The 27,597-nt window shown below is 42.7% G+C and overlaps 2 protein-coding genes across 7 annotated transcripts in view; one reads left to right on the top strand and one right to left on the bottom strand.

The window, feature by feature from the left end:
- Positions 1-5,379, top strand: part of BACH2 (BTB domain and CNC homolog 2) — a 184,052-nt gene extending 178,673 nt beyond the window's left edge. For all 6 annotated transcript variants that reach the window (XM_069011142.1, XM_069011144.1, XM_069011143.1 and 3 more), the window contains one exon: positions 2,362-5,379. In XM_069011142.1, coding sequence (XP_068867243.1) covers positions 2,362-2,841 — 480 coding nt within the window. In that variant the 3' untranslated portion in view covers positions 2,842-5,379. The remainder of the gene's footprint in view (positions 1-2,361) is intronic.
- Positions 5,380-11,749: 6,370 nt separating this feature from the next.
- GJA10 (gap junction protein alpha 10) lies at positions 11,750-25,877 on the bottom strand. Its single transcript, XM_069008598.1, has 3 exons — positions 25,814-25,877; positions 19,111-20,452; positions 11,750-11,788 (listed from the first exon to the last, which is right to left on the bottom strand). The coding sequence occupies exons 2-3, from the start codon at positions 20,434-20,436 to the stop codon at positions 11,750-11,752; spliced, it is 1,365 nt and encodes a 454-aa protein (XP_068864699.1). The 5' UTR covers positions 20,437-20,452; positions 25,814-25,877.
- Positions 25,878-27,597: the final 1,720 nt, after the last annotated feature.

The following is a 27,597-nucleotide window of genomic DNA, read 5'->3' on the forward strand; positions in this document are numbered from 1 at the left end:
CAATCCTGTGACATTGCCTTTATTGTCTGATGTAATCAACTGTGGATAGAGAAAATAAAAATTTTAAGTCCTCTCCCCAGCACAAACACACATCTCAGGGAAATGAATGAATGAATGAATGGCATATGAGCGGCCTTGTGGGCTTGATCCCTTCTTTTGAGGAATCAAAAACCATTTGAGGTGCAGGATTTTTCCCAAAAAACCACTGACTTTCTATTTAGCGAAAGGGACTTGGATATGTGGCAACATGCAGTGAGTGAGCCAAGTAAGGAAGGCACTTCAATGGACGTGTTTGCAAGCAGTGAAGGGCTGGCGGGTGAAGTGATGGCTGGAGGCCTTTTTGGGCACAGTGATCACAAAATGATGGAGTTTTTGCTTGTTGGAGAGCTAAGGAGGAGGGTCAGCAGAACTGCCACCTTGGACTTCCAGAATGCAGACTTTGGCCTGTTTAGGAGACTGGTTGGGAGAATCCCTAAGGAGGCAGTACTGAAGGGCAGAGGAGTCAAGGAAGGCTGGACCTTCTTCAAGGAGGAAATCTTACAGGCATGGGAGCAGGCTGACCCCATGTGCCAAAAGATGAGCCACTGGGAAGACCAGCCTGGATGAATGGAGAGTTTTGGCTGAAACTCAAGGAAAAAAATGAGTTTATTATCTTTGGAAGAAGGTGCAGCAGCTCTGGAGGACTACAAGGATGTCATGAAGTTATGCAGGGAAAAAATTAGAAGGGTAGAAGTCCAACTAGGACTTAATCTGACTACTGCGGTAGAAGACAATAAAAATGTTTTTAAAAACAGACCAGCAACAAAAGGAAGGCCAAGGACAATCTCCATCCTTTATTGAATGCAGGAGAAACATAGTGACAAAGAAGGAGGAAAAGGCTGAGGTGCTTAATGCCTTCCTTGCCTCCATCTTACTCAATAGTGAGACCTGTTGTTCTCCGGGTACCCAGCCCCCTGAGCTGGAAGACAGGGACAGGGAGAAGAATAAACACACAATACATGATCACTGGAATTTCCTTTGTTATCTTCTGTTCACTTTGTGATCAGCAGTTTCCAGTCTCATGAATTATATAACGGTGCTGTGGTTTAAGGGTTTTTCACTTGGCTGGGTCTTTTTTATGAAAGACCCCTTTTCCCCCTGTAGTTACTTACTGTAAGTCACCCATCTTCTTGACACAGATGGTTTCACAGCAGACAGTGAGTGAAATGGTTGTATCCTCAGAGTTTGATAGGTAATATTTTTTGCCTGCTTTCTCTCACTCATTCATCTACCCACTCACATTCCCTTTTTTCCCTGCAAACTCGCAGCATATTCTCCTCCATAATTCATCATCTCAAGATGTACTTGAGCATCTGTTTATTTTTTTATTATTTTTATGCTTTTTTGATAAATTTATCAATATTTTAGCAGTTAGTTCTTTTCATGTGCACTGCTCTCTTTCACATTTGCACAGCTGTATGCTTCCAGGGTGGGCTCTGGACCCAGGACAATACTATCAGCTGTCAACAACTACCCAGATCTGGATTATCTGAGTTGTGGATCTTTCACACCTCAGATGCCGAGACATCTTGGGTTTAGCAGTGTTACTAGGTGAGATACGTGGCTGTGCTGCTTTTGGGGCCAGCTCAGCTCTGGAAATAGTTCTGGTACTCTACAAAATCTCATCGACTCTCTTGAGCAGTATGCCCACCTGCCTGAGACAGAAGGAGACACAGCAGGACCATCCCAGTCAGTCTACACTGAATCAACACCGTTTTTTAGAGGTGAAACCTTAGGCTGGGTTCATAAAAATATCTGTATTAGATCAAGCCCAAACCATTGGGCACCAAGACGTAAGAAAACGAGCCATGGTGCAGGCCACAGAGCACACTTAGGTCCTCTCTTCTGAAAAAACTCACTTCTCTCAGTGGTAACAGGGCTCCAGGGGGTGCACCCCAGCCTAAGCAGTCAACCCAGCAGTTCAAGGGTGAACCAAACATTGGCAGCTTATCCTCACTTCAGGAATTAACCCGTGTTCTTGCTGATTAGATGGGAAATGGCACTTCTCCATCAAAATGTTTTTCTCAGAGTTCTTTTGTATCATCTGTCAGGCAGCCTTAGTTTATACAGGGAACAGTTCTGTGGGAATAACTTGTGATTCTATCCTCTTCCAGTTCAAATGTTTTTCTCCAGATGCTTCCCAAACTACAGTCCACGCAGACCTCATGGTGGTCAAATACTTGATGTATTTGTGACTTTTCTTCTGGCCATATGAAAACAACTGTGACATGTTGGTGTTCTTGGGTTCTGTTCATACGTGCCCAGAATGAGCATGCAGTGGATGTACCTTCCCCAGCCTAAGATGCCTTCTTTCTTTTTCAGGTGTGTGAGAAAGAGAAATTGCTCTCAGAAAGGAACCAGCTGAAAGCAAGCATGGGAGAATTGTTAGACAACTTCTCGTGTCTTTCCCAAGAAGTGTGTAGAGACATGCAGAGCCCGGAACAGATCCAAGCTCTCCACCGATACTGCCCCGTTCTCAGACCCATGGATCTACAGCCAGTCACCACCATCAGCCCCGCCCCAGCTGGTGTGGAGCAGAGCCTGGTGACCTCCCAGTGCGTCGGGGAGAGCATGCAGTGCTGCTCGGAGCAAGGCTCAGTGCAACTGGGAGCACCGTGGCTGCCCAACAACATCTCGGAAAATTGTTCAGCTGGCGGGGGGTTGGATGGAGCCGACGCAGGTACTTACCCCGAGAGAGAGCTTCCACCAGAGCAGAGCAGCCAAACGGTCACGGTAGACTTCTGTCAGGAAATGACTGATAAATGTACAACAGATGAGCAGCCTAGGAAAGATTACACCTAGTGACTCATAACCTTAACATTACACCTGGTCAGGTGTTCTTCAGTCAGCCAGTGGCAGTGTTCATTTGTTGTCTAGAAGAACGTATTTGGTGCACACTACAGTGGTCTTAGCAGCAATACTGTTTTTAAGTATTCCCTCCTCTCTACAAGCAGGAGTTCTCTTCACAATGGTGCTATCCCTTGCTCAGGCAGGGAACGAAGCAGTGGCAACACTGTCTGTTTTTGTATGTTGATTTCAATCTTAACAGGGATGGACATAACACCTCTGAGGACCCAACCGCAGCTTTTTTCTCAGTGGCCCATGTCACAAAACCCTAACTCAGGAATTTCCTCTGAATGTTCAATTTTTCATTGAAGACAGCTTCTTTACACATCAAAGTTTTATAGCTAAACTGTACATATTATATATAATATATATAAAATATATATATCCATATGCAAGAGTCCCTGCATGCCTCAGTTTTTCTCATCCTACAAACTGGAAGCTTTCATTTCTATTGTATAAACAAGTTCCAACATTCCTTTTTGTCTTCGATGCTAGAACTAGTTTGGTAACTTGTTACATGATAATTTTTTCCTCAGTTCGCAGTTCAGCAATAGCATTCAATTTGTACTTATTTATAAAATTTTAATGTTGGAAACTTATTTGAGATTTTATTATAGACAATTTTTTTGGCACAACCATTTTGTGCCACTTGAGCAATGTGGAGTTATTTTATTTTCTTGCAGATACTGTACAGTAATGGTCAACTTTGCCACTTGCACTGAGTTTCTGGTCAAACCTCTTTTCATAAATGAAGTCACGACTTCAGAATAACTTGAGTATATGGTTTTCTTTGCTTTATGGCTTAAAGGAAATAGAAAATTTTTAGCTAATAGACAAACACTCAGGAGCTCATTATGTAGTAAAAACGGTCTTGCCAAATACTGAATTCACTATACAATTTGTAAAGAGAATCTGCTTGAATTATTTTTATATTTAGACTTCTTTCTGTTTCACAAGCCAAGTTTAAGTGCTGTTAATGATGCTTTTGGAGTCTTATAGGGGAAAGTATATTTCACTCTTTAGAGAAAAGTGTATTTGACAACTGGATCAATTCATCATATGTTCCACGAAGTAAGGCAAACAGAGATCTCATCAATATACTTGGGGGCTTTTTCTCCAGCCCCACTCTGCATCCTTTACTCATGGAAGCAACTGCTGCTCCGGCTAGTCCCCAGAGCCTGACCTCAGCTGTCCTCAGACATTACCTGCTCTCCCCACCAGACCCAAGTTGCAGAGGTGGGTCTGGTGAAGTCTGTGACCCTGCCTAGGTAGGCGGAGTTGCAGGATCACACCCCTAGTTGTTAACTTTGGCTTCCTTATGGAAGTCCAGCTAGCACTGTATCCTCTAAGAGCAAAACATACATTTGCCAACACCCAATTTGGTCACTTACCCATCAAATTCTTGTGTTCCAGGATCCTCTCATCCTGCAGCATTGCCCTCAGCACAAGCTGCAGCTAAAAGAACGCTGTCTCAAAGGAGACTACTCAGTGAATTGGCTTAGTTGTAACTGTATTGGACTTGTATCTTAATGTTGACTCATGTTATGACTGTGTGAGACAGCAGCTTTCCAAGCATAACATCTGTATGTACAGTGTAGACAGAAGAACAACCTCCTAATGCTTTTTTAATAATTATTACTATTCTAAGTGTACTGAGTTTTTATTTTGTGGTTCTTTGCCCTATGTGTGCCAGGTTGTGTGGCTTTATCGACGACAACTGTCATGTGCTTTATTGGCTGATATTGTTTGTTCTTGCTGAAAAAAAAATGACCAGCTGTTCACACCTGTTAAAAAAAAAAAAAAGTGTGGGGAAGCAGCTTCTCAGAAGCACTAAGTGATAATGTGGTCTTCTGTGCTAACGTTTACACTAGAGGTGTGCGCTGGTGGTTTTTTGAGGCACTCAAGTAGATCAGCATCTTGAACCCTGGAGGAGGAATCAGCTCCCTCTCTCCACTTTGTTCCATCTTCAGACTGTGCTCATGGACTGTCGCCCACTCGCCACAAAGTCTTGCTTTTATCCTCTTCATCCAAACTATTGTAGCCAAGCTACTGAGGAGGAAATGCATATAGCATGTGCCATGTTTGTTGAAAATACTTTTTTTCCCCGCATGTACAAAGAAAAACTAGTATATAATGTAGGAGAATATTTATGTTTAAGTATTAATCATTACTGTACAAAATCCTTACCTTTAAATGTTCAAAAATATACAAATGCCATAAACTCCTAGTTCACATGGTTGAAAAAGGGGGAGGAGTTGTCCTATCTTTTTAAAAGAGCTTAACCTAAAAATATCTGAACCCCCTCCCAGCCGTCCTTTGCAGGTAACTTCACTGAGAAGCTCTTTGGCGGGGGGGTGGGATTTGATTTTCCTTTGAATTCGTTGACGTTGCAAAGCAGTTCTGTGCTTCGCAGAGAAGTTTTGTTTCTATGAGACCATGTTGAAAGCTAGAATTTAAAACTAAATGTGAATCACATTATAGAGTCATAGCTACTTGGGGGGGTTGGGGGCGGGCGGGAGGGAAGGGTCAACTGACACAGTATTTTAAAGATGTTTTTCTGTTGCCTTTTTTATTTTTAAGTGACCTCCTATATATATGAATAGATAGAATGTTTTATGAGTATAAAACCAAGTTTTAACTTGCTTCCTGACATGAAGATTTACTCTACTAACAACTCATGTGCAACTGGTACTCTTGACCTCATTCCAACGGTTTTAAAAAACCCACCCACACAACCCATTGCGCTGCAGCTCTTAGGTTTGACCTGGCCTCATACTGGTGCTGGGTCTCTTGATTTCCTCTACCTTGGGAACTGATATTTAAAACCACTGCTCAAATAAGTGTCTCTTCCTCAACCTTTCGCTCGTCTCTCTCTTTCCCTCCCCTGCAAGCTTTTCTGGATGTTTGATTTCATTCTTTCCCATTAGAAGTGGCTGATTTTGTGTCATTGCTTCCTATATTTACATGTATCATGGTTTTTCAGTGGGGTTTTTTTGGTGGTGGTGGTGGTTGTTGTTTGTTTCTATTTTGTTTTGAGGTTTTTCTTTTGCTATTTTGAACCATGTGGCTTTCAAAGCAGTTACTGGGCTAACATTAAAGGAAGATACCGGGAGAATTAGTTTCAGACCTGGACGCCAGTTTACATACCCAACCATTCTTTTCTCACGAAGACAAACCAAATGACCACAAAATATCATTGGGAAGAGCAAAAAAAGTCTGACAGCAGAATTTTAAAGAGTCTGGCCAGTGGTCACTGTGATCTTAAGAATCTCTTTGCATTTGTCCAAGAGGATACATGCAGCATCTGTCCTGCCGGGCATTGCTTGGGAACGGCGTGGTGAGACCCCATCTCCCCGCTGAGCACTGTACTGCTCCCATGGGCATGTGAGTCCTTGGAGCTCTGTCCAGTCTGTATCTAGTCCTCCTTTTCCTCTGCTATTGCTATACTTGTATTGCCAGGAAACCTCATTTCATTTAGGCTTGTTATGCTTTGTCAGGTGAGTACTACACTATATAATGTGTTTGTTTCTCTGCGTTCTCTGGGGGTGCCTTGAACACAATTAAAGCTCATTGCAAGCTGATTCTGGAACAAAAAGGTAGTGAAAAAATACATTTAAAAAAAAAAGAGAGAGAGAGGAAAAACAAAACGGAAAACAAAACTGAAAACAAGCAAAACAAAAGCAAAAATGTTGGCTGTGTTATCAGGAGATCCCAGTATTTATATCACTGACTTCCTAACGTGATGACTCAGGCGTCAAGAGTTTGATGCTGCAGTATAAAACAATTATTTTATATATTGTACAAGTAATTTATTAAATGTCTTTCTAAGGGTATATGCTGCTTTTAAGATGCACTATATTTTTGGATCTAATCCCTGTATTATTTTTTTCCCAAGGAAGTAAAATGTGCTGCAAAAGCAAGCCACAGTGATTAGTATGCTAACTGCTACTTCTCTTTAAAAAGGAGAGTGGGAATGAGATACATAACTTTGCTAAGTGGATTAAGTCCTGCCAGAGAAATGATTAATGCTGATAGTGTGGTTGTTAATCTGGAATGCGACACTTCATCAAGTCTATATCCTAAAGAGTGCTTACATAGAAGTTAAAATGCCTAGTTATATGTTTAATTTTTTTAATATGTGACTTCATGATTGCCTAGTAAATAAAACAAATCTGCATGCTGGACTCACTATAATCCTGTAATAAAATGAAAACTGATCCACAAGGAGAAAGCATGGTGAAGTGTTGCGATTCCAGAATCAACACCACATCCTCACCTGTGTCTTGTAATCCACTGCTGTGATGGTGAAGAGAGAGCAAGGGGTGCACTTGAAGAATAGGAGACCCACAGTGAATTTTGCAGTGAGATAAAGTGAACTTTTGGCAGGTTTCCACAGGCTTACATTTTGCTTCACTTCACATCCTCTACCATTGCAACATGGAGTGCTGCTTCCACCTTTTTTTTTCCTGATCTGAGATGATTTTGAAGGTGCCTCTGGGTGAATGTTGTAGCCCATGGCTACAGCATTTTAAAAGTCTCTATTTTAGGGCTGCCTTGGGAAGTTTTAGCTCAGTATGAGCAGCGTCTTTGCATAAGGAGGGGATCTGCTAAGTATGGAGCAGTTTTATTTTTATCAGAAGTGAGGTGAAACTAAAACTATTAACATAAAGAATTTCTGCTCTCTTTCCTGTTAGAAATTTTCTCAACAGATTTTTACTTCATTTCAGTTTTGTCTCTGCCAACACAGTCCAAGTTAATTTTGCATCCATATATAAGATATGTGTATGTATGTATACATACATCTATAATTCTAGTCAGAGTGTGTGTTTGTGTATTTTCCTGTTTATAATACATATATGTATATTTATAATACTCCCTGGAGTATTTTATGACTCAGGCATCAGGTCTGATGCTGTAGAATACAATATATGTGTATATGCATATGTTCAAATACTGTGTGAATATTTAAAAGATCTATTGTTGGTGGTCTGTAGAATAATTATTCCCTTTACTCTCAAAATTTTAATGGCATTACTTGCAAAGACTAAGTGTACAGTATTTTCCTACACTCCACCAAGATAGGTATTATTTATATCGAAGTCAATTATTGATATGCATTTTAAGGTATTACACGGATAATATTGCCATTTTTGCAAACAAAATCACTTTTTGGCAGGAAAGAATGATAAAAATATCTTTTTATGAGCTCATTACCCCAACCAAACAACTGCTAAAAAGCCAGTTAGATGACTCCTGTTCTTGTACAAACTAAAGAGACTGTGGGCAGAGCCCTTGCCGTAAGTGAAAGTCACTGTGTGGTTCATGCAGTGCCACTGTTGTCCCTTTTGGCTAATTAAGGGCATGCAGAAAAAAACTAGCATCCCAAAATAGAAATGGCAACTGGCAGTGTTTGATTTCATTGATTGCTTAGAAGCAGAGATCGTCCCAGGCTACAAACCCAAATGACTCCCCCCCTGTTTTGGAGGGAGCCAAGCAGGGGCTGCAGTCGACGGTGGGCTCATCCCTGCAGCCAGAGGAGCCCACACTCTGGGATGTGGGCAGAGGAGGGAGCAGCTGCCCCGTGCTGGGAGCTGTGGCTGGCACCCCGTGCCCAGGCCAGTGGTACCCTGCATCTGTGATGTACCCGAGAGAAATGTGCATGGTTTCAGTCCTGTTCCCACTACTGCGTTCGCTCTGCCTGAAGCTCTCTGGATCCCTCAGACCAGCAGGAATGATACTAAACACTTTGGTGATATTCGGTGCGTGGTTGTTTACTCAAAGTTCCAAGCATCACCTTTGATTTCAAGGGTGGGGATGCCCTAAGAGTTTGTTCCAGAACCAGTTGGTTACAAGTGCACCTCTTATATATGCCTTACAAACTTCAGAGGCCATATTCAAAACAGGGTTTTATCAGTGTATGCAAGGGGGTGCAACCCCTCTTCTCTTCCTCCCCAGGTCAAACAGTATGGACAGTTTTCACACATATCTACCTGTATAACCCTCTGTACCTCTCATAACTGGTCAATGACTGTAACAGGTTACATCAGGTGTTTTTTCTACATACTTTTTACACAAATTCTATGCGATTAATGTAACTTAATTCAATGCATCATTTTATTGTACTAGTTCTTAAGCTTGTCTTTATTTTTTTTTTCTAGGTGACTGTGGTTTCTTGTGATTTTTATTGTATAAATAAATGAGGTGGCTGTTGATGCTTACTCTCTGTTACTAAGAATTTTTACCTTTTTGGAAGAAAGCATTGCTATGAACTAATGAATTTAAAATGTCATTTACTCATTGTAAATACAGTATTGTGCAAAAAAAACAAAAATGAAAAAAAACCACCCAACCCTTTTCATTCATTTGAATTGCTAGTGTTAACTGAATTTTGTCTAGACACCATTTCTGTTGATGAAATAAAGACATATCATTATGTATTGTAAATCGCCTTATCTTGACTCTGAAATCGATGCTGCAGGGCTCACTTAACACACAGGTTGTAGGTGAGATTCAGGAGGGTAGGTTGGGTGTGCTTGTTACTGCCAGGTGAATCTCTAGACTGATGAAGAGACTTCTACTCACGTGGTCCCACTGCTAATTCACTAGTAGTCTTTGATCCGCGGATCCAGTTACCTTTGATCTGCAGGAACAGCCCAGGGTGTTCCTTTGCAAACATGAAATAAGTTTTTTTGGAAAATCAAATAAGCTGTATCTATATGCATTCCCCTAGTGCATGACTTAAGGCAATTCTGCTCAGTCTTTGTTTTGGTCTTCTGAAGAGACAGTGTACTTATTGGAAGGTAAGGGAAGAGGCTGAGGTTTGTTTCCCCTTTAAGGAAAACGTGAGAGAAACTTAGAGAGGTTTCTGTAGAAACAAAACATAGCTGAAAAATCTCTGTAGTGGTCCTCTCTGAAAGAGGAAACCTGTGCCATGGACCATTAGCAGAAAAGCCAGAAAGGAAAGAAGAAATTACAACAGCTCTAGATGCTATTACCACAAGCAGGACATGGGGTCTAGCGGGGAGTGTTTGTGCTGTGGGGCTCCCACATCAACCACCTCTCTCCTTGTGTCAGACACAAGCTGGGAGCCTGCTCAATAGCTTGGCAGGAGGAGACCCAGGGAGGGGGAATGGCATGACCAGTTGTCCTACCCTGGCCCACACGCTTGCTGGCTGATACTCTGTGGAGTGGGGAGGAGGACAAGCTGCTAGAGGGAGGTCTCCAGGCTTTTTTTATCACCAAACAGGAGACCCTAGATCATGTTCCCTGGGCCACCAACCTTAGAGATGCAAGCTGCATTCTCCTCCATCTGCAGCAGTGAAAGTTGCCTGCTGTGTTTCAGTCTTAAGGTTCTCATGGAAGAAAATCAAACACTACTTTCCATTGCATTACTCAGTTTTCTGAATCTTCCTGTTGAGCATATATGAATATGAGGAAGGCTTCCCACCCCATCAAATCTGTCAGAAGATGTTGCATCCACTGCATCTACACAGCCTGGCAGTAGACAAAGTACTTTAGCAAAGCTGTTTCTCCATCCCTCAGTTGTTGCTGGCATTTAATGGCCACCATTTCAAGTATTTCCTTTTTTTTTTTTTTTTTTTTGCCTTAAAATACTGAACAAATGCACAGGCAATTTGTCAATGAGTTTCTAGTGAGGCAGAATATGAATGTAAATCACACACACTTGAAAAAAACAAAACACTGCAATCTTTATGCTTGAGTTATTTTCCAGCAGTCCTGCTTTCTGCTAGCCTTGCCTTACAGTTGTCAAGTCATGGAGGATTTTTATGTTTAGGGAAAGCTGCATAGCAAATGAACTTGTTCCAAGCATCGCTCCCTGCTGAGCTGATAGCATATGTGAACTGTGATAAGGTTGACAAATAAAAGCAGCTTAAAGTATGTGGCCAGAAACAGGGTCAGGGACAGTCAGAAGAAGGTGCTTTATTTTCCAGGTACACAAGTGGAAGTGATGCTTTCTTGGGCTGCATAAAACCCAGAAAGCCAACCCTCCAGAGCTAGGCTGTCCTAGCAAACTGAAACGAGCTCTTTTTGGCTTTGCTTGTCTTTTGATTCTTCTGTATGAATTAATGAGACTGTGAAACAAATAAGATTTTTGTGACCATGATGTGATCTTCTCAAACAGCAAACTAAAAAGTATAGATGTTTTGCACTTAAATTGTCTGATATCACTTAGTTTCAATTTTGAATCCAAAAGCATTAGCTATGAGGAGGCTACATTAGCATGGAAAGGCTCTATCAGAGTTTGAGGATTGCATTAGCAAAGGCAGATGAGCAGCAGGTATTCTTCAACTGTTTTTTCCCTCGCTTTAATTTTCTGTCCTTTCAGATTCTGTGAGTGTTTCCTCTGTCTTTTTATTCATTTGCTGTTGAAGTCTGGAGAGATAGAGGCCACGTAGCCTTCCAGGTTACTTTCAAATCAAACTATTCCTTTCTTGTCAGTGCCTTGGGTCTTACGCTACCTTGAAGGTCTGTGGATCAGGCTGGTTTCTGATATGAACACCACTAGCATGCACAACAAGTTGTACATCCCAAAACGCTCCCCCAAAGACACAAGGGTGTTTCTGCAGTGGCAGCACACACTGACAAGATCCAGCTCAGTCTACGTGAGAGAAATCTTGAGTCGTGGAGAGAGCTACCCATTAACACCAGCAGTCAGAGTACAGTACAGCTGGGATTGGCATGAAATGGAGGAATAGGTGTTTGCTTCTTTAAACTGTATTATCAATTAAACATTATAGCAGCAGGAGAGGGGAACATAGCAACAGAAAATCTGCTTTTTGTCTCTCTGCTGAAGGCAGTTTGTTCTCAATCCCTTCGTTTATTTCTTCTCCTTAGAATGTCCTTACTTTTTCATGATGGATGATAGTTCTAGGAGCATACTCTGAAAGATAACAAGAGAAAGAAAGCATGAATTGGCTTAAAGGAGAAAAACAAATGCTATCAAAGTAATTAACCCCAACACATAGTGAAGGGAATCTGGTGTTTAGCTGACAACATACTTGCCTTGTAGGGCTTTGGTCAATGCTAAGGGGACGGTGGGAAGAGGGGAAACACCTTGTTTTTAAACCAGAAAAAACACATGAATGCATTAGAGTGACCAGCAGGTTGAGGGAGGCGATTCTCCCTCTCTACTCGGCTCCTGTGAGACCTCACCTGGAGTGTTGCATCCAGCTCTGGGACCCTGATATAAGAATGTCATTGGAGCTGCTGGAGTAAGTCCAGAGGAGGGCTGTGAAGATGGGCAGAAAGGCTGGGACACCTGTCCTATGAAGACAGGCTGAGTTGGGGCTGTTCAGCCTGGAGAAGAGAAGGCTTCAGGGAGACCTTATAGCACCTCCCAGTACCTAAAGAGGGCCTACAACAGAGCTGTAGAGGGACTGGTAGCAAGGGTATGTAGTGATAGGACAAAGGGTAATGGCTTCAAACTGAGAGTAGGTTTATATTAGGTTTTAGGAAGAAATTCTTTGCTATGAGGGTGGTGAGGCACGGAAACAGGTTCCCCTGAGCAGTGGTGGATGTGCCATCCCTGGAAGTGTTCAAGGCCAGGTTGGGTGGGGCTTTGAGCAATGTGGTCTAGCGGGAGGTGTCCCTGCCCATGGGGGTGGGGGTTGGAACTAGATTATTTTTAAGGTCCTTTTAAACCCAAACCATTCTGATTCTATAATTCTGTGTTTTAATAATGTGTTTGAAATCAGTGAACCCATCCTAGAGCTCTTCCTATACCTAGTAAGGGGGCTTGTATATTTTTGAATTCTTTAAAACCTAACAAAGACAGACTCAATTAAACAAGTTCCACTTTCTAAAATCCAGCTTGTTTGTTGCTGCACAAATCCTCAGAGGGGTTAATTAGTGTTCAGCTGCTGCTGACACCCAAAGTTTATCTGTGTTTGTGCAAGTGGTGAATGGTTACATTTGGGTGGCCAAGTGGCTTTTGCAGAATAATTGGTACACTTGCTGTCATCACCACAAGCTTCTTCTGAGTGCTCCAGAGCAGAATAAGATACAAACACTGTGGGATTTATTTATTTTTTAAAGAGGTGTTTTCATGGCAAAGCTGTACAAAACCAGCAGTAGTTACCAGCAGGTGTAAATGTGAATACCTATAAGGATTCTCAAAAATCCTAGAGGAACACAGGGTTTTGCCACTCCCTCACCCCACCTCTAGATTTTCCTGGTGGAGCTCAGCTGTATAAATAACTCCTCCATGGTTATCAGGTTTGTTATTTCAATGTACATTCACTCTTATCAAGCTGTTGCAGCCCCAGAAGCAAGAGCAGGTGAGCAGCTAGTTAAATGAGTGGATATTTATTCCTTACATGTTGTTGAAAGGTTGAGTAAACATGCCATGTTCTGAAGAAGATGGCAAGCACTCATGCTGAACAGCAGCTTTCTCCTCCCTATCCTGCTCACTATGGAGTGTTTTCCCAGTGGGTAAGAGACTCAAAGCTGAATGGAGAATTGAGAAGCAGGAAAAAATTGAACAGCACAGAGGAATAAAAGAGCAGTGCAATGAGGGAAACCAAACCTAGTGAATTGTAAAATTTCCCCAACTTTGACAGAACCAGGATTTCAGCCCCAGAGACTTCCTTTTCTGAAAATGAATAAAATCAGCAGCCCTATCTCAGACCAATTCTGCAATCTGAGGGTATCAGCGTCACCACCTGCTTCATTGTCAATTTTATCCCTTCATTCACCATGAGAAGGGAGCCTGGCTTTTAAAGATACATTGGTTACTTTGTAGCCAAAAATACAGACTTAGAAAAATGACACTGAAAGCACAAGGCGCTCTGGAGGAGAGGATGGGGAAGATTCTTGAAAAACAAAAATCTGGAGTGTCTAAAAGGCCTAATTCTTTATGAAAATCTTGATCTAGTAATTTTGGTTGCTAAGAACATTATACATCTTCTAGTGATTTCCAGTTTTGTTTTGTGATTTAGGAATTATCATGGCTTCATGAAGAAACACAACCATTAGATAATGGCAAGCCCCCCATCTTCTTGGAATACCCTTGGATACTCTAGCAAGAGCACTAGCACAGTAGTTCTCTTAATACAGATTTAGGCATGGGTTGCAAATGTGATAATTAGTTCCAAGTCATCTGAAAGTTGATGCCTTTGTGAAGAGAATTGCCAATCTAGTGTACATGTTCCAAATCCCAGCTAGCCAAACTAAAACTTCTAGGTTTTAGAATACACCATAGAATTCTTTAGAAAATTATCACATGGATAAAGACCAGAAAGAACTGATACTGAACATGCTCAGGTAGCATGCAACTGGAATCCTCTGCTTTAGAAGGGCAGGAAACACGGCTAGCAAAGACTTAAAATGCAGCTAGCAAGGAAATACCAGACAGCCTCCAGCTTTTGTAGAAATGCTTGCATTCAGCTATTGAATTGGGATGACACTGTGACACTCTGAAGATGGAACCTCAGGCTGTGGTCATCTCAGCTGAGCTTTCTGTTCGTTCTGTAATCATTCTCTGGTTTGCAGAAAATGGGTGAGGAGGAAGACTGCTTGATTCTGGCAAACGGTGCCTTTGGAAGTAAAGCTGCCGTCTTCTCTAATTGGTCATTCGGAGTGCTCAGATCTGTTTTTCATGGCCTCCAGAGATAAGAAGAGAGTTATTTGATGGTTGTAATGGCTTCACACAGCCTTGCATGCAGAGGCTGTGGGACAACCGCCCTCAGTGCAATCCCCTGAGAGCCAGGTGCCTATTCTGGGCTGTAATTCCTGGCCCTGCCTAATTTCAAGAGAGCACAGGTTGTATCTGTACTCGTTATATACTGACCTTTGACTGCATCAGTCAATTAATCTTATCAGGCTTAAGCATGGATTATCAAGACCCTGACTGGTGCAAATTATTAGGGTTTTTTTCTCATAATATCATTCATGTGCAGAGTCCTATTGACAGCAGCATAATTCCTACACACCTTTGTGGATCCAGCTCCTGGCTGTCAGTTATGATTGTTGATATACTAAATTCAGTGAAGCTCTTTTCACTCAGCTGTGTGTGAAAAGCTGCCATTTAAGACCTGCTTTGCCTAATGGTGTCTGGCAGCCTGGGATCATGCAGAAGATGCCCTCTTGCTCCACAGCTATATCTCCCCTTAAGTAAAAGTTAAAATGTGGTGAGAGATGCAAACCTTAGGGCAGAACTATGTGTGTACCCACCATATTTCATAGAAGATAAGGTACTGTATATTCTCTGAAATGTATCCTCTAAGTGAGCCTTGGAAATTATTAATGTGGAGATAGTTATCAGTGAAAAAATTGTTTTCTGTCACTTCAAAGCATGCTGAATGTGGTCCTCAGGACCAAGGTTTTGGAGACTTGCAGATAGTCTGACTCCAGCTGTACACAGTTGCTGGATTTCCCTGTCAGTGTAGAGTTTTGTAACATTATATTGAGATTAGCTCATCCATACAGTCAGCAACGCTCTTGTCATTGTGTTTAGGTGGAATGAAATCAATTAGAAATAACCCTCATGTCATGCATTGACTCCATCTTTGCTTTGCTATGTGCTCGAAGGTCCAGTTTTGGTACTCTGTCCTCAGAATCTAATAAACCTAAATCTTGACCAGCAGTGCCTCAAAAAAAGGTATTTTTTTTCCCAATGGATCTTTAGCCAAATAAGTTTTTTAGGTTTTCTGTCTCTCTCACTTTGGCTTCCTGGTCTGAATAATGATTAACTTTGGACACTGCAGTGTGAAAGAACAGAATTGAACATGAAGAGTGAGAACTTTGGGTGTAAAACTAAACAGTTGCAATATAAATATTTTCTCAGGGGTTTATGCTGCAGTTGGATGTGAAATGATGAAATGGCTCTTCATCTCCACCAATTCCTTGAGGAAGTTCCTCCAACTTGAGGAAGTTTTAAACAGCCTTCTAGTTTGCATTGTGGCCAAACACGGTTGCCCTGTATAAATTCTGCCAATGGGAAGGGCATGTCTTCTTTTTTATATACAGAGATGGTCTGGTTTGAACTGCAGTCTGAAAAAGTTGAGGAATCCTGATAGCCAAACATGCATTTTGTATTCAGTATCCTACTGCGTTGTTTCATAAGGGCTTTCAGTGAAGAACTAAATGAATTCTCTCTTAAGGGTCCAAAGCAACCTTTCCTCCAAAGAGGAAGTCCTAAGAAGAACTTCCTGTTCTCTTTGAGAGAGGCAGTTTTGTACTTATGAAAAAAATCCCATTATATGACCTGACCAATTACTATCCACCACCTGGTCTTCACAGTTTGATCCAGAGGGTGCAATACATTACAAGAGGTAACTTTTAAAACATTTATTTGTGCCTAACGATTATTATTTATTTGTAAGAGATTCAGTTTTGCTGTGGAAATGGCAGTGATAATACTGGTCAGGAAGAAGCTCATCACTGGTTGAAGGTCAAGCATCCATAAACTGTACCATTAGACTTGCTCGGTACTTTCAGTGTCCTGACTCACAGAGCGCAGTTGACTTGTCTGAAGACTCTTGCAGTATCGGATGGATAGATTTTGTGTAGCTTTGAGGTTTTCTTTCAGCTAAGAAGAAAACTATGGTGTTTGTGGGCAGCTGCAGTTGTCCTGCTGTCTTAGCACAGAACATGAGTAGGTGTTTGGTTGGAGGTTGCCAGAATGGTTATTGAGCTATAGAAAAGTGATATTTTCAATGTTGAGTTGATACTCATCTCTCATTGAACCTAATACGAAGAATGCTACAGACAAATTCTGGCCAAATGGTGTGGATGAAGGGAAAAAGAAAAAACTTGAACCACTATGGAACTAAAGATGACAGTTTGGGAAAGTTATCAAAAAAAATTGAAGAACAGTGTCCATTCTGCTATTAGGCTACCCAGCTTAGATTAGTAAAATTTAGGTTAGAACAGACTCTATTTTGGCTGTTTAGAGTATGTTTGTGCATGTGGATTCACTGTTATATTAAAAAGTGTCTGTGCTTTCTCTGCATTACTGTTTCAAGTCACTGTTAATCAGGGATGACAGTAGGGTGGCATAGTTTTGAAAGCTTCATTTGGAATTTTTTAATACAATTACTTTTAAGTACTTATTTCTTTAAAAAACATGATAAACAGATTTTGAATCTAAATCTAATAATACACATTTTTCTTTTCTCTAAACATTACCTCTCCTATGAGGAAAGGCTGAGAGAATTGGGGTTGTTCAGACTGGAGAAGAGAAGGCTTCAGGGTGACCTAGTAGTGGCCTTCCAGTAAGTAAAAGGGAGCCTACAAGAGAGCTGTAGAGGGACTTTTTGCAAGGGCTTGTAGTGATAGGACAAATGGGAATGGCTTTAAAATGAAAGAGAGTAGGTTTAGTAGGAAGAAATTCTTTATTGTGAGGGGGGTGAGGCACTGGAACAGGTTGCCAAGAGAAGTTGTGAACGCCCCATCCCTGGAAGTGTTCAAATCCAGGCTTGATGGGGCTTCAGGCAACCTGGTCTAGTGGAAGGTGTCCCTTGACAGGGTGGGGGTTGGAACTAGATGATCTTTAAGATCCCTTCCAACCCAAATCGTTCTATGATTCTGTTATTAACACATTATGATTGTCCTCTGGAAATCAAGTTAAAACAAATCAAACCAATGCTGAGTGCCTTTGACCAAATTAAATGGTTAATATAGGAATTGGGGAATACAGACTGGAAGAGTCTTCAAGTTCTAATGCCCAGGTTCCACATATTTGTGATGCACCAGCATATTTGTGTATTGAAATCAGCATTCATAAAATGCTGCAGCAGTGCCAGAGTGAAGTGCATTTGCCAAAATCTTGACTCAGTTGTATTAAGAAGTACATGTACTTTTGAATACTGTGTGCTGTAAGCAGGAAGCACCAGGTAGCACACCTACATCAGCCACATTTTAAAATGCTAGCACAAATCCTACACATAACGATCTCCAAAGACAGCATGCTGGAGCACTGTTACTTTCAAGAGTAATGACATTGTTTTGCAAACTGACTGTACTTCTCCGAAAAGCTCCCCTGGAAGATAGTCATTGTCATTACACAGGAAAAGCTGCCAAGCAACTTCTGTGAGTTCGCAACAGGGTGCTACTGAAATTCTGTCTTGCTTTAAATAACTTTCTGCACTTCACCTTTTTAAAGAGCCTTCTATCTTGAATATCAAAACCCAGCAGATCAACAGATTAAGCTCTAGGTCCTCTCTCTGTATTAGAAAGATTGAAGTGGAAAGTGGTTCAATTGCACCTAAGTGACAATTTAACATGGTTTATGCTGACTGGCTTATTGTAGGAACTGTAATCCCATGAAAACTGGAACCCACAAACAGTTTTTGGATGAGCAATGTAACGGTGCCTTGTGTTTCTTACCACAAAAGATTTGAAGTTGGTTGGTTGGTTGGTTTTGTTTGTTTCCTATATAAGAAAAAAAGGGGAGTGGGGGTGTTTAGGAAGAGCAAGGAAAAAAATTGAACAGAATCTATGACTTTGAGCTTTGTGTGAAGTGATCTTGTTTATTGCATGCCCCAGAAAAAGCTATTTGTGGGCTTGTTACTGCAAGCGATTGTAAAGGAGCCTCTGTGCTCTCAAAGAACAAAACCTGTGATCTGAGGTAACCACAATTCAAATCACTTTTAAGAAAGCCTTGTTGATTCTTAAGTGCAAGCACTATATCTTATCAACATTATGACTGTAAGCAAGCCTAGAGCATGTGGCCAAAGAAAAGGAAGAGCTGCTGAAAAAGCAATACTGTAGTCGTTGGCTCTGGCATTGCAATTATTTGGTGGGGGTTTTTTTAATGTAGATATTTTGATTTATTCATTGAACAATTATTCAACTTGGAGGTCACCTCTGGGACAAACCTGAAACTGAGAGAAGTTGTGTCATTGAACTCAATGCATTCAAGGCTTCTTTTTCTTACACTGGCAGGAGCTGAAGAAATTTTCCCTGGGACAATCCTCGTCCAGTTGATTGGGATGATGGAATGAATATAAAGAAGCTGGGATTCGGTGACTTAGAGCTCCTCGGGACTCAGTAATTCCCTGGTGTTCCTGCTTTCACTGCAGAAGGAGGCCGAGCGTTTGGGAGCTTGGCTTTGTCCGGGAGGCCGCGAGGCGCTGGGGCTGTGTTGGAAGTCCTGCCCGAGTCGTCCTGCCCCCTGGCTCGTCCCCTCCTCCCCAGGGCCGGCACAGGGTGCCGGGGCTCCCCGCCGCCCCCCTCCCGCGGGCTGCCCCGGGCGCTACTTGCCATGGACACGCGGCGTCCCGAGGCGGCGGCGGGCGGCGGGCTGGGCGCGCCCTCCTCGCGGCGCTTCCCCTCCGAGCCGGAGCCGGAGCCGGAGCCGCCGCGGGAGGCGGTGCTCTCGCTGTCGCTCCCCGCCCGGCTCCCGGTGAAGACGCGGGAGAGGAAGCTGGACTTGCGGGTGCCCGGGCAGTGCCCGCTGTCCGGGGAGTCGCCGCGCTCCTCATCCAGATCCCGGCAGGCGCTCACCCGGCTGTGCCTGCGGGGCGCCCGGTGGGCGGTGGCCGCCGCCGCCCCCGCCGCCCCCGCCCCGCCGCCCGCCGGGGCGGCCCGCGGCGCCTCCTCGCTGCTGGAGGAGGGCGGCTGGTGCTGTCCGTGGTGCCGGCGGCGCGGCGGCGGCGTCCCCTGGAGCTGCCCGCGGTGCTGCCGGGCCGGCGGCGGCGCGGGGGCGGCGGGCGCGGGCGGCGGGAGCGGTGCGGGCGCGGGGCGCGGCGGGGACGCGTTGCTGGCCAGGCAGGGCGGCGGAGGCACCACCGAGCTCTTCTTGGAGATGTACAGGCCGGGGTCCTCCTCGGAGGGGCCCGCCGGCCACTGTGGCTGCCCGCAGAGGCTCTTCTGGATCTTCTTGATGCCCAGGTGGGCGATTTCGAGGATGTTGAGGAAGAGGGAGACGGCGGCTATGCTGTTCATGAAAACCATAAAGATGGTCTTCTCTGTGGGTCGGGACACAAAACAATCCACCGTGTTAGGGCAAGGGGGCCGAGTACATTTGTAAAGGGGAGACATGTGAAGCCCGTACAAAAGATACTGACCTATCATAAAGCCCACTTCGACCACTGACCGGGTCAGGATATGCAGGACGTAGGTGCGCAGCAGAGACCCTCTCAGGGGTGCCTTATTCACTTTCTTCTGTTCCTCCAGCTTACGCAGTTCTCTCTCCACCCTCCTGTGTTCCTCGAGCATGGGCTCCAGGTCCTCGAGCTGAGCCCGCAGGTCGGCTTTTCTGTTCTGTCGCTCTTTCTCGAGCGCCCTTAACCTGTAGAGCGCGTGGCCCATGTACACTAAGGATGGGGAGGAGACAAATATGATCTGCAGTACCCAGTATCTGATCAAAGAGATGGGGAAGGCTTTGTCATAACAGATATTGTTGCAGCCAGGTTGCTCTGTGTTGCAGATGAACTCGGACTGCTCATCATCCCAGACATCTTCAGCAGCCACTCCCAGCACCAACATCCGGAATATGAACAGGATCGTGAGCCAGATTTTGCCAACTATGGTGGAGTGGATGTGCACTTCTTCAAGGATGCTGCCCAACAAGTTCCAGTCCCCCATGGTCAGAAGTTCATTTCTGGAAACAAAAAAAAATTATTTTCATGCAATGATTTTTTTTTTTTTTTTTTTTTAAATGGACATTTTAAGTTTAGTTTGTTTGGGGTTTTTTATTTTAATAAATGTCTTTCAGATACATTCTGGTAGCTGGAGAGCTCTTAGAAGTTCATCATTATTTTCTACTTACTGGGTCTTTAAATGAATTCAAACTTCATGATTACTGGTCAAAGATGCAAATGTGAGATTATTTTTTCAGATTAAGAGAGATTAATTTCAGCTGTAAACCACAGTACTTCATAACTGCCCATAATTTTATATTATTTTCTTCCCATTAGAAATGAAGACTTTTTTCCCACTTTACAAATCCTTTGCCAACTACAGGTTAATTCTACACCCACTCCATTCCACATTGACTATGAATTTGCCATAGTTTTGCCATAATAGATAATGTTCTTGGCTTTAATTTGTTGGATAAAGCTTTGAGAAGTGTCCTATAACTGACTAAAAAAAGTTTCATTTTTACCCCAAGGTAGTAGCAATATTAGTGTCATCCATCCAATATTTTCCCACCTACCCAGGTAACAATTCACAAGTTTCTCTCTTGGCTTCCTAAAACTACAAATATGTAGCTGATTTACATATAACTTTACATTTGCAGTCTCAGTTCTAGGACAATATCAATAAACCGAGTGCTCCTAGGGTTAATACCTTTATTTTTATGCATCAAGTTTTACTGGACCAGCAAGACTTCATCTTAATTATAAATTTTAACATATGAGATAATGAAATCAGGGATTACATCATGGAGCAATGTGGAGGTTTTTAACAGTGAGTGTATGAAAATCCTTTTAACAAAAATGATTAACAAAATGCTTGATTCACAAGCAAATTGGTCTATGTTCTGCTACCAGATGCTTGATTTACAAGCTGCTTCTTTTGAAACTATTTTGGAGCTTCGGGTAATGTGGGGAATTGAAATGTAAGATATTTGACTGCTTATTTGTGCATGAACTGCATGTTTGGTGCTGAGTCCCTGGAACATGTTCTACTAATACGGTAATGAATTATTGAAAGCAACTGGGATCATATCTACCTTAGGGTTCACACTTGAATTTTTTTTGTGCTACAATACTTTAAAGAAGTCCCAAATTCCACTAAACCACAACCTTTAGTAAAGTGCAATTTCTAAGCTTTTTTTGTTTGAAAGTGGCTGGTTGATGTGCCCAAAATCTTGTATGTATTTAAATGATAGCGTAGCTGGGTGATATCACCGTTATTAATATGGTTTGGTTCATGACATAATCCCATGTAGTTCAATTCTGCTTCAAGGCTGCATTTTTCCACACTGCAAGTAAAGATTTTCAGTTGTAACCAGCAGTGAAGTCATTCTCAGCACAGGCATCCTACAGATTTCATTATTTTGTTTCTGGGACTGTTTTCAGTCTGCAAATTTGAATTTTCACACATGGAACTGGCTAAGGAAACATATCGAGTGAAGCAATTTCTTAGGTGCTGTGATGCACCCAGAATATCTTGTTTCCCCACTCCTTCCCTCCCACACATACCATTGCAATGAGACATGAGGAAAACAAAAAGTCAGCAATAATTACTGTAGTCCAATGCAACAGTTAACCAAAGGAGCTTTAGATATACTCATTGCCTTGCAAATGGCTGATCCCTCACTGAAATTGATAGACTCAGCAAAAAAACCCAACCAAACAATAAAACCCCAAGTGTGATGCTACAATGTGAATTCAGGAATAAAAGGGAAAAGGAGATAGCTTTAATCCCAAAGATGAAATGCATTCATCTAGCAGTAGGAACTGCCATTGTCTGTTCTGGAACAGAAAGTGGATGTAACTATTTGGGGCAAGAGAGGTATATAAACAGATCACTCCGGCTCGATAGAGTTTTGTTTCTTAAGTTGTTTCTACCATTGTTTAAATAACTCTATCCTCACCTTTGCATTATAAAAGCCAACAGAGGAGAGTAATGTAATTGTAGGAATGGTATAACTCACCCTCTAAGTAACCCTTTGATACCAGGACACTTGCCCTCAGCTCTGCACTGGTAGAACTGCAGCATAAATATTGACACAGTGAATGTTGTATAAAATAAAGAAGTTAGTTTAGAGCCACAAAAGCCAGAGTCTCTAAGAAATCAGCCCAAACTATTTCACAACCTTGTCATAGCAATGTGCTTCTAATTTTTCCATTTTTTTCCCTTCCCTGGCCTTAACTGAGTTCTGTGTAACAGAGTAATTTCAGTTTACTGTAAGAGAGTAATGTCAAAAATCAATATCATTATTTCCAGTTTACTAGTAGACTAGAAATTCTAGTAGTGCAGCCTATTCTATATTACCAGTGTTGCAGACTAGAAATATACCATTTTTAGTAAAGTACATGCCTGAGATGTTTCTCATTATATCATCTGACTACCTTTGTGTCAGCTCAAGTATTTTTATATGGTTATTTCAAACAATAAAAATTCATGCATGTAATCACTTAGAAACAGATGGGAATCCACCATTTCTCCTGGAGGAAGTTCCTTTAATTTTTTTATTTCGTTACTTCTTTAAAATTCATCTGGTCATTTGCTACTATTCAAATGACTTCTATATTACATTCATGCCAGATTTGCATCAGTTGAGGTATGAAAAAGCAGCATTAAACTTTAAATTTCTTGTCAGAAGAAGTTAAATGTTAAGACGCAAATACTCATGGATTTATTTTGCGTTGCTTCAAATCTGACAGGCACCTGCCTGCTCCATACTGCCCTAGGAAGAATTATTTTTCTGCTACTTACCTTAGGAGAAAGCCTTTGGTTAGTCTCTTAGAGCATTGCAGAAGGAGCATGCAGAACTGCTTCTTGTTATTTCTCAGAGACCTCTCTTTGAGAATCCTAGGACATCTCTTTTTTTTTTCTTTTTTTTCTTTTCCCCAAGAGCCAAAGCATAGACGTGGTCCACTGAACGGGCTTCTCAGTAGCTTCTATGTAGCTGGATGCCCAGATCGCTCTGTCTAAACTATTCATACATGGTTTAAAAATCATCAGATGATAGGATGGTGCCTCTAGCCAAAATTATTGTGCAATTATTTTAGTCAGTGGCGTCTAACAAAGCCATTCCCCCAAGGCTCAATCTGTATGGCAGCAGTTTGTAATGTCCCTATGCCTTGTTTTAGTCAGTTCTTCAAACTTGACACCTCCACCCAGCTCCTAAATGAAATTTTATTTTATAAAATGGCTAAATAGGTAGCCATTTTTGTACTTTACAGTACAATAGAGTCTTACATTTTCTTTACATTCCATTAGTTTCGCTCTGAATCAATGCTCGAGGATCGATCGGTCATGTCCGATTTCATACTCTGTTGCTGGGTGAGTTAATTTAGGATGTGTTAGACTGAGCCTTTGAAAATGGAGGCCACAGGAACTGACTCGAGTCTTGAGTTAGAAACACAGGCTTTCAGCACAGTAGCCCTTGAAGAGCCACCCCCAAGACCATTCAGGACTGGTATCTGTGAGGGACAAGGTTTAAAAAAGGAAAGTGAGCTGTCAAAATGGGATTTTGTGAGAAATCAGAGCTACCAGAGCTGAGTTGCTGATACTAAGACCTTCCACTGCCTAGTCCTGCCCAGGCCCAGGCCTAAATTTTATGGAAATTCCAAATACTCTTTTTTTCCCCTCTCTTGTTGTGAAACTTCTGGACCTTTTCTTCTCCTTTATAAGGCACAGAAATTATTTCTGTTTCAGACTCTTCTCCCTAAAGATACTCCCACTAATAAGGAGTGGCCAGTTCTCAAAGGACAGTAGCCCCACCCCTTCTTTGGAGTTATCTCTGATTTATGTACCATTGCATCCTTCTCTCTTGCACAAGCTGTACCTGTCTCCTGAAAGTCCTGTTTGAATATGCCTTCAGAGCCCTGCCCTGCAGCATGTGAGGTGGCTACAGCACCTTTCCTCTAGCCTCAGCCTAACACCGCAGATGTATGGTTTATGCAAACATTACAAAGGTTTTAGGGGAAGTAGGGTTACATTTTTCACTCCTAAGAGATGCATTAATATTCATGTGAACCACCCAGACTTCCACAGGCCTTTCTCATCCTTATACTCTCATGTGCCTGTCATTGCCATTTTATTTTCATGTCTCTTCTTTCCAAATTTGGTCACCAAGTCCCTAAGGCTTTTCCTTGCTGCTTCAGCTGTCTCAGACCTTCGACTCAGGCCTGGGTCCTCTGTGCTGCCTAATCAGATGATGTTGACCTGACATCTCCAGCAGCTTCTGCAGTGCCCAGGTGTTTCCCAGGAGCACCCTCTTCACTTCTGCTGGCTGTGAAAACTTGAGAAAAGGGCAAGAGCTGCATTACCTATGACGTGTCCATCCTGTCAGAGAATGAGCTCTGTTGTTCACTGCAGAAGCAGCTCATTCTGGGCCCAGCACATTTCTGTCCCATTCCATCTGCCCCTTGGTCCAGAACCACAGGCTGCCTACCTCACTCTGCCCTCAGAACAACCTGGATTATGGTATTGGTTTTCTCAGGGGACAGGGAGGGTGACAATAGGCTGTTCAGGGACAATTTGTTGCATTTCTGCTTTATGTCTGCCATATTCTGCTTTAGCAGCAGAATAATTAATGTTGCTAAAAGACTGCTCACACAAGCTTATTATTAATGGACCACATAATTAATTGTGCATGAAAGGGAAGCAGGGTGGGGGCACAGGGATGGTGGTGCTTGCATTTGGAGAGAAGCAAGAATCTGTGGTGCCTCAGGACACTCCCTTGCTATAAGCATCTGCCATAGACAGAATCGGCTTACATGTGAATGGCAGCAGGCTGTGCATGGATGTGTTGGAAGGGAAGATACCCTGCAAATCAGAGACTGGAATTCCAGTGGTGACTGGAATAGGCAACTGTGAGAAGCAGCACAGTGGGAACCAGCACATCTTCATGCCTGACCTACCTGGACCAGGAGTGGCCTCCCTGCTGGGAAGCAGAGACTCAAGTGACGCCTTAGGTTTTAAACGTTCATGTTTTTCAAAACCTGTACTGCCTGGTGTGTAACTCTGAAGTTTCTTGTTAACTTCTGCTCTCTCCTGCTGGGTAGACATAACAAAGCCTCTCTGGGCCTGCTCTCTAAGGACACTCAGACTGTCCTAGGCCCAAAAAGTATAAACCAAAAGCCTCTAAAGGGGGGGGCAAGCTTGGAAAAATTACATCATTAACTGAAGCTTTAACTGGAGAATTAACCCTGATATGCAAATGAACCAAACCTATAAAAGTGTGAAGAACTCATGACCCTGTTGTCCATCTTGGGGTCCAACTTGGCAGCAGCCTCTGGCTCCCCAGGGTGTACCTTTGAAGACCCTTCAAATAAACACCTACCTTTATTCCCTTACTGCTGTCAAGTCTCTGTTTTTAGGTGGCATCTCAAGGCATCACAAGGAACATAGTGCTGGGGCAGGAGCTGATCACAACCAAGGAGGGTGAAAGGTCTAGTCCTGGTGCTTATTCAATAAATCCCAGTATCCAAATCCAGTATGGAGCATTTACTCTGTCTTGTGTGTGACAGCAGGATTCTTTCTGCCCCTGCGATGGGGGCAACCCTGGATGTACAGACAGAACAGGGAATGAGATGCTGGAAAGCAGTGCCATGGAAAGGGACTTGGCACTCCTGGTCAAGAGAAAGTTGCCCATGAGTCAGCAGTGCCCTGGCACCCAGGAGGGCCAGCCCTGTTCTGGATGGCATCAAGCACAGCATCACCAGCCAGGCAAGGGAGGGGATTGTCCCACCTCGAGTCCTGTTTGCAGTTTTGGGCACCACAGTATAATACACAAAGCTATTAAAGTGTCCAAAGTTTGGAGAGCAACGAAGATGGTGAAGGGCCTTCAGGGGAAGCTGAGGTCACTTGGTCTGTCCAGCCTGGAGGAGACTGAGGGGAGGCCTCACTGCAGTCTACAACTTCATGAAGAGGAGGGGCACACACTGATCTCTGCGGTGCCCAGTGACAGGACCCAAGGTAATGGCCTGAAGTTGTGTCAGGGGAGGTTTAGGTTGGGTATTAGAAAAAGGTTCTTCATTCAGAAGGTGGTTGAGCACTGGAACAGACTCCCCAGGGAAGGGGTCACAGCACCAAGCCTGACAGAATTCAAGAAGCATTTGGACAACACTCTCAGGCAGATGGTGGGATTCTTGGGGCTGTCCTGTGCAGGGCCAGGAGTTGGATCCTTGGTCCCTTCCAACTCAGAATATTCTATGATTCTAAATTAGAAGCGACAGCTAGTACAAAGTAAGTTCTTGAAGTATTAGGTCCAAATACACTTTTTATAGCACTGCAGCTTTTGATATTCTTGCCAGGGACTCACACATTTGAAAAACAGAAAAGGACATACGTGGGAACAAATAGTAATCTTCTTGTAACAAACAGCAGCATTTCCTTGTACTAATACTTTAAAATTCTTACATCACAACAAGCTAACAGTACAGGGTCAAAGCTACTTCAAAGTGCACATGCTTTCTGTCATCTCACCAAACTCATCACAAAACTCTGAAGCCAATGGATGTGAACAATGAGCCAGACAACAGGCTGCAGCCAAAGCAATTCAGGTATGAGCACAATGAAATGCGAAGATGAGACTACAGAATTTTAGTTTTAGCCTAAACCACTAACCTGGTTCAGTGCACCCTCACTGTCTAGAAACCCCTTGGCTTATTAAAAAAGTCACTTCATTTGAACTTGTTTTTCCATTTTACTACAGGTGAATATTACCATTAACACTGGTATTAACTCGCTCCTTCTGGACCAAGTTACCTTTCACAGGAACCAGCCAGCCACCCCTGAAACTTTATCCATCTTTCCTAGCAAAGCCAATTCTGCTCCTGAAAAGCCTCTTGACTGATTTCATAGTCTTCTAAGAAATCATCAAGCCTGTTCCTCAGCATGCCTTATTACTGCTGCCTCCCTTCACGAAGACAAAATACTGAAGATTATTCTGCATTTGGTTTTAGAGTGAATACAATTAGACAAAAGCCTTAATGGAAATAGCTATCTGCTGCTGGACTGACATCTAAGAGAAGTGCTCTGAGTTAAGACAACTGTTGTAGGTACACCTTTAGCTGCCAACAGACTTTGCCTTAGAGAGAATCCCTCAAAATTCAATGCCCAGTG

The sequence above is a fragment of the Aphelocoma coerulescens genome, chromosome 3, assembly GCF_041296385.1.
Source record: "Aphelocoma coerulescens isolate FSJ_1873_10779 chromosome 3, UR_Acoe_1.0, whole genome shotgun sequence".
Lineage (NCBI taxonomy): Eukaryota > Metazoa > Chordata > Aves > Passeriformes > Corvidae > Aphelocoma > Aphelocoma coerulescens.